This window comes from Callorhinus ursinus, unplaced genomic scaffold, assembly GCF_003265705.2.
Source record: "Callorhinus ursinus isolate GAN/ISIS: 27379988/994484 unplaced genomic scaffold, GSC_fseal_2.0 scaffold30, whole genome shotgun sequence".
In the NCBI taxonomy this organism is placed as follows: Eukaryota; Metazoa; Chordata; class Mammalia; order Carnivora; family Otariidae; genus Callorhinus; species Callorhinus ursinus.
Window position 1 is genome coordinate 18532323 of NW_027397092.1, and position 7195 is coordinate 18539517.

The window sequence follows — 7195 nt, forward strand, 5'->3', positions numbered from 1 at the left end:
GAAAAAATTAAACTACAGCAAATTTGAGACCAGGTCTAAGCATTTGCCCCTTTGAAGAGTGACAGTGATTTTCTGTCTGACCTCAGGAAGGTAGTTTCTCTCAGTGTGTTTTCTTTTAAAACATTTAGAGGCTTGTGTTGCTTATGTTTTTAAGTGTTCTTGGGATATATGATTTGGGATTTTGTTATAGGGAAACAGTTTGACTAAAAGTATCATCTTTCAGGGTCACCTGGGTGGCTCACTTGTTAAGTGTTTGCCTTCGGCTCAGGTCATGATCCCAGGGTCCTGGGATCGAGCCCCACATCGGGTTCCCTGCTTAGAGGGAAACCTGCTTCTCCCTCTCCCCCTGCTTGTGTTCCTTCTCTCGCTGTGTCTCTCTCTGTCAAATAAATAAATAAAATCTTTAAAAAAAAGTATCATCTTCATCCTAAAGAAACCTTCGTACTTCTATCTTGTGCAAAGGAGTTTAATTGTTTAACACCAAAAGGGCAAATACATTTTTAGTAAGGTTCTGAGGCAAATGATAAAAACAGGGTTAGGATAAAATTTAACCCTTAGTTATCTGAATTCTTACTGTTTGCTTTTCAGGTCTGACACAGTGGTTTAACTCTTGCTCTAAAGATTATGTAATATAACATACAGTATAAATACAATATTTCATAGCAGGTATTTGTTATTAAATGAATTAAGTAAGATCTACTTCACGCTTCACTAGTTGCAAAACCTTTCCCATGACATTTTTTTTAAAAAAAAGATTTGTTTACTTGAGAGAGAGAGAGAGAACACAAATAGGGAGGACAGGCAGAGGGAGAGGGAGAAGCCGACTCCCCCTTGAGCAGGGAGTCCAACATGGGGCTCAATCCTAGGACCTTGGGATCATGACTTGAGCCAAAGGCCGACACTTAACCAACTGAGCAACCCAGGCACCCTTGGCATGACGTTTTAATCAACAGAACAAATCTGTAGTTTAAAGAAGAGCTTTGTCATCAGCTCAGGGCAGGAAAAACCTAAGTAGAATGAAGATAGCTAAAATGGTTAAGGAGATCATCAATTAACTGTATTATCTTATTACTCCGGTTTCTACCTCCCCTTGGCCTCAAAAGTAAAAAAAAGTCTACTTGGGGAAAAAAAAAAGTCTACTTGCCCAGAAAGGAAGTTTGAATGTTTTACCTTAAACTCTTAGAAGAGGAACTAAAATTGCCATTTAAACCTGCTGGGGTTCAATGTGATGTTAATGAACTTTCGCGTGACTATGCTATGAATCAGCGAGTTTCAAAATTAAAATTAGTTCTGAGTCGTCCAGTCAAAAATCAAAGGCTTCCTCCTCGATTTGATTACACTTTTAACACACGTACGTAATAACCCCTTAAAAAAAAAAAACCCCTACAATTTACACCTGGAATATGATGAAATGTGAAATGAAATACTGCGATGAATATTCATGAGTTCGGCTACCAGAGGTAGAATCTCAAGAGAGGACGATGACGTCTTGTCGTCTCAGGTAATCTTCACAAACGCCAGGAGAGGAACTGTCAGTCCCACCCCTCGAAAGTGGCTACTGAAGCCCGGCCTGCCCTCAGATCCTGGCCCTGCCCGCGAGATGACGTTCACTACAACGGGGATTTCCGTAGCAGTGACACACGCCACTTCCGGCCGACGGTAAGACTCAGTGACGTGGCTGACGAGGTCGAGCACGGTCCTTCGGGCTGGGACACCCGGAGCTGTCAGGTGGCCTCTGGGCCACCCCGAGAAGAGAAGAGAGCGTCGCGGCCGCGGTAGCGGCGGCGAGCCCGGAGCCGGAAGTGCCACGTGTCCCGATTGCGCCTGCGCGGCTAGCGGCTGACAGGCACTTCCGGCCGGGGCCTCTCTCTATCGCTAGGCTGCCGCCTTCCAGCCCGGCGTTCTCGGCCCCACCGGTCCGACTCCCAAGCCTCAGCTCCCAGGCCAAGCCGCGGCCGCTCGCGGGCTGGGAAGAATGCCGCGCCATGCCTAGGGCATGATGCGCCGCCCTCGCTCCTCCTCGCCTCAGTCCTGAGTCGGTGGTTCCTTCCCTCCGCTTCTAGCAGTCGTTTCTCAGCTCTTCGTTTGGCGCCGTAGCAGACCCCGACCATCCCCTTCCAACCCCGACGCGCGCCGTCGTCATGTCCCAGCCGGGGATACCGGCCTCCGGCGGCGCCCCAACCGGCCTGCCGGCCCAGAACAGGGCCTCCTCGGCCTCGGGGTCTCTCTACACCAACGGTAAGTACCGCCCGGGGGCGGGCGGCTGGCGTGGCCTGGGCCCGGGCTCGAGCTGACCTTTGGTTATTGCCGTTGCCTCTGGCGACAGGAGAGGGTGAACTCCCGGCCGGGCAAATGAGCGGGTGGTGGTGGGCGCCTGGGCCCAGGAGACCGCCGCGAATATGCAGCCGCGACTCCGAGCGCGTCTTGTGTCTCATATTTGTTTATTCATGGGTTCAGTGAACAATTAATGAGCGCTTGCTGAATATGACACGCTGGGTATACATGGGTGAAAGATACAGATTCGGTGCATACCTCAGTACTCGCATGCCGGACTCATAGTGCCTGTTCGTGTGCTTTCCCCCTCCTTGCCACTTCACCCTGTCTTGCGGAGGGCAGAGCTCAGGGACTGATTGATTTCCGTTCCACAGGGCCTGAGGTGGGGTGGGGTGGGGTGGGGGCGTACCCAGTCTGAATTTGTGGAGATAAATGAATGATTGTGCTTTTGGCAGTCCCCTTTAAGGCCTGCCCGTGTCTCCCAGAACCTTACGCGAATTGTACTTAGGCCACCTGTTCAGTTTTTCAGCTTTGAAGAACCAAATAATAGGGGACGATCTCCTGTTTGATTTCCAGAGGTCTTTACTCACTCACTCGGAAAAGTGGTTGGATACAGCTCTGAACCTCCGTCGAGAGTGTACATGTGGCACTACACTTTCTCACTTGGTGTGAGAGTTTTATGCCTCTTCTAGGATTCTTTAAATTGTCCTACGTTGCGATTTGCTAAACTTACTATAATTGTTATATTAGAGAAAGAAAGATTTTTCCCAGTATCTTGCCAGATTACTGATTTACCAATAAATCTTTGGCTCATCGAAACAAAACTAGTAGAGTAAAACTAATATACTTAAATTGCCCATTGTAATCTAAGGTTTTTGTGAGGTTCGGGAAACTAGCCAGTGACTAAAATACCTAATTTACATTGTTTTTAGAGAAGACTAGTGTTTTCTTTAGAAAGAAGGCTCTAAAAGACTTTAAAAAATGTCTGTGAGTAGGCAGGTATGTAGGCAGAAGCAAGAATAAGTGTCAGCACAGTAATGGTGTTAAGTCGAATGAATTGTTCTTTCTCATATTTGTGGTAACATATTATGTAAACTTTATTTGATTCTAGGCTATTTAGTAACATTTACACTGAGGATGAAATGATTTTAAGACTTTCACTTTAAGGCAGAAAAAACCCCTTAAGATGTCATATGGTTGGAGACAGCCTCTCCTCTCCTGTCCTGCCTGCTGCTCTCTTGCAGTGTATTCAATAAACTTCTGTATCCTTAGGGGGAAAAAAATGTCGTATGGCTATGGCTTTTTCTTATAATCTATAAATTGCAATTTTACATGAGCTTTAAGTGGCAAATCCTGCAAATATGCTTGTAAGTTTATATATAAGTGTAGTTGTGATAATTTTGAAATACTAAAGGAAGTTAGCCACTGCTATGTAGTATAAAAAATTTTGTCACTCTGTTGATTTGATCCTGTCCAACAGACATTTGTTGCACACTTTCTAGGTTGTGTCCTTGGGAATGTAAAAGAAAACAGTCTCTGTATACACACCCAGACCCAATTGAGGATTCACTTAGAAAAGGAAATCCTAAGACTACAAATAGCCTTTTGAAGATACAATTTTGAAAGTCTTTATAATCCCCATTTCTAAAGCTTTTATAGAATTAGTCTCAGTAAAATGGCTGATGACCTGTACTGGGTTTCTTTGTTGTTCATCCCACTAATAATAAAAACAGTAGGGATGCAGTGGAAAATTGGAGAGGGTATTTTTCTAGAAGGTGAAAAAAGTTCAGTGCTGAAATCTGATTTTATTGGTTAACTCTTTCAGGGCAGTTATTGCTCCTTAAGTACTCATACTGTAGATTTAATGTAGCTTTTTATTATTATTATTTTTAAAATATTTATTTATTTATTTTCGGGAGGGAGGGAGAGAGTGAGTGAGTGAGCTTGCACAAGCGCACCTGAGTGTGAGCCAGGGGAAGGGCAGAGGAAGAGGAGTAGAGAGAATCTCCAGCAGACTTCCTGGTGAACACAGAGTCCTGTGAGGGGCTCCATTTCAGAACCCTGAGATCATGACTGGAGCTGAAATCAAGAGTAGATGCTTAACTGACTGAGACACGCAGGCACTTGTTTATGTAGCTTTTTAAAATTGTAGTTGACACATAATGTTAAATTAATTTCGGGTATACAACAGTACTGATTGGACTTCTCTACGTCCTGTGCTTACTGCAAGTATAGCTACCATCTGTCACTGTACAACCCTATTACAACACCATTGACTATATTTCCTAGGCTGTACCTTTCATTTGCATGACTTACTCATTCCATAACTGGAAGCCTGTACCTTCCAATGTAGCATTCTTAAATTACATATTACAGTTCAGTTGAATATTCAGATATTTTTTAGGTAATCAAAAGACTGAATAGTTACCTTTTCCATTTTTCTGTAACTTCCTATGGTATTTTATGGTGTCATTATATTATGTAATTTCTGACACACCAAGACATATTTTTCTGTGGTAGATTGTTATATTGCATTACAATCTAAAGGTTGTCTAGACAGGTTTTTCTAAGTCTGTATAGATTTGTGTACACATATTTCTTTGCAAAAGTTGACAGTGAAACTGCAAGACTATTTAAACTGGCATATCTTGGGTGCCTGGGTGGCTCAGTTGGTTGGGCGACTGCCTTTGGCTCGGGTCATAATCCTGGAGTCCTGGGATCGAGTTCCGCATCAGTGGGGAGTCTGCTTCTCCCTCTGACCCTCCCCCCCCATGCTGTCTCTCATTCTCTCTTCTCTCAAGTAAATAAATAAAATCTTAAAAAAAATAAACTGGCATATCTTCATCTCATTAGTATGTAATAAGGCTAAAGGCAAATCATGACTCCCACTTTTTTTTTGTTAAAGATTCAATTTTTTTTTTTTTTTTTTTTTTAAGTAATCGCTGTACCCAGCGTGGGGCTCAAATTCACAGCCCCAAGATTAAAAGTCCCATGCTCTACTGACTGAGCTAGCCTGGTGCTCCTCATGACTGCCACTTTTTCAAAAAATTTTACTTATTTGAGAGAGAGAGCACGTGTGTGCACATGCTCTGGCAGGGGGCCGAGGGAGAGGGAGAAGCAGACTCCACACTGAGGGCAGAGCCCAACATGGGACTCCATCCCACGACCCTGAGATCATGACCTGAGCCGAAAGTTGGCTGTTTAACCAGCTGAGCCACCCAGGCGCCCCATGACTCCCACTTTTAATTAGTTGTGTTTTTTGACTACTTGGATCAGTTTGCCAAGGCATTTAGAAACTGTAGTTTTACTAATTTTATTTTTATATAATTTTATTTTATTTTTAAAGATTTATTTATTTGAGAGAGAGAGAATGACAGAGAGAGAGAGCACGAGAGGGAAGAGGGTCAGAGGGAGAAGCAGACTCCCTGCTGAGCAGGGAGCCTGTTGCGGGACTCGATCCCGGGACTCTAGGATCATGACCTGAGCCGAAGGCGGTCGCCCAACCAACTGAGCCACCCGGGCGCCCCTTACTAATTTTTTTTTTTCAAGTGATTTTATTTTTTTAAGATTTTATTTATTTATTTGACAGAGAGAGACACAGCGAGAGAGGGAACACAAGCAGGGTGAGTGGGAGAGGGAGAAGCAGGCTTCCTGTGGAGCAGGGAGCCCGATGTGGGGCTCGATCCCAGGACCCTGGGATCATGACCTGAGCCGAAGGCAGATGCTTAACGACTGAGCCACCCAAGCGCCCCGCCCCTTACTAATTTTATTTTTGGTAATATTTATGTAATGTTCACTTTTTCCCAAATAGAGTAGAGGTCAGAAGGATATTTGTCACCCTCTCTCCCACCCAGATATCCCTGGTTTAATATATGTAATTTTTAAATTTTTATTTTTTATTTTTTTAAGATTTTATTTATTTGAGAGAGTGAGCACACGAGCAGGTGGAGGGGCAGAGGGAGAGGGTGAAGCAGACTCCTCGCTGAGCAGGGAGACCGACGTGGGGCTTAATCCCAGGACTCTGGGATTGTGACCTGAGCTGAAGGCAGACACTTAACCGTTAGCTGAGCCACCCAAGTGCCCCTGATGTATGTAATTTTATAAAATAATATCTTTCTGCCCTCTATACTGTAAATCCTGTAAGAGCAAGGATGTCTGCTTTTGCACATCATCCTCTCTGCAACTTTCCACGTGGTGTTAGGCACATTTTAGGAGTTACCAGTTTCGTGGAAGTTTTAGAATTGGGTGTTTTGCAATTTAAGTCACTAAACATGTATTCACTTAGAGCTCATTTCCAACTCCTTTTTTTTCTGATGAATTTTTCAGTGTTTTTTTTTTTTTTTTTTTTTACAATATTAGCTAAAACAATAGAATATCTTGGGAGGTGTTATTTGGTTATCAATTTCAATGCTAGACTTGTGGGGCGCCTGGGTGGCTCAGTCGTTAAATGTCTGCCTTCAGCTCAGGTCATGAACCCAGGGTCCTGGGATTGAGCCCCATGTTGGGCTCCCTGCTCAGCGGGAAGCCTGTTTCTCCCTCTCCCACTCCCCCTGCTTGTGTTCCCTCTCTCGCTGTGTGTCTCTCTGTCAAGTAGATAAAACCTTTAAAAAAAAAAAAAAAAAAACTAGACTTGTGCGATCTATTGTAGGCATGACAGAAATGTAGGTCTTTTTTATTTTCACTATGATGTAAACTATGTTTATGATTGTGTATTTGATATAGGAAGTCTCTCTAGTCATGATCAAAGCATGCTGTGAATAAAATTGACATGGGTCTATAGTAACGGTTGTTGTGGTCTTTTATTTATTTATTTATTTATTTATTAAGATTTTATTTATTTATTTGACAGAGAGAGAGACAGCGAGAGCAGGAACACAAGCAGGGGGAGTGGGAGAGGGAGAAGCAGGCTTCCCGCGTAGCA

The 7195-nt window shown here is 43.7% G+C and overlaps 1 protein-coding gene and 1 long non-coding RNA gene across 5 annotated transcripts in view; one reads left to right on the plus strand and one right to left on the minus strand.

The window, feature by feature from the left end:
• Positions 1–1504, minus strand: part of LOC141370259 (uncharacterized) — a 7158-nt gene extending 5654 nt beyond the window's left edge. The window contains exon 1 of the long non-coding RNA XR_012374159.1: positions 1397–1504. This is a non-coding gene — a long non-coding RNA (uncharacterized lncRNA). The remainder of the gene's footprint in view (positions 1–1396) is intronic.
• A 315-nt stretch (positions 1505–1819) lies between these two features.
• Positions 1820–7195, plus strand: part of SEC24A (SEC24 homolog A, COPII coat complex component) — a 68633-nt gene continuing 63257 nt past the window's right edge. For all 4 annotated transcript variants that reach the window (XR_012374155.1, XR_012374156.1, XM_025860869.2 and 1 more), the window contains exon 1: positions 1820–2238. Coding sequence is in view for 2 of the 4 variants with exons in the window: in XM_025860869.2 (XP_025716654.1) it covers positions 2142–2238 (97 nt within the window). In the remaining 2 variants the exon portion in view is untranslated. The remainder of the gene's footprint in view (positions 2239–7195) is intronic.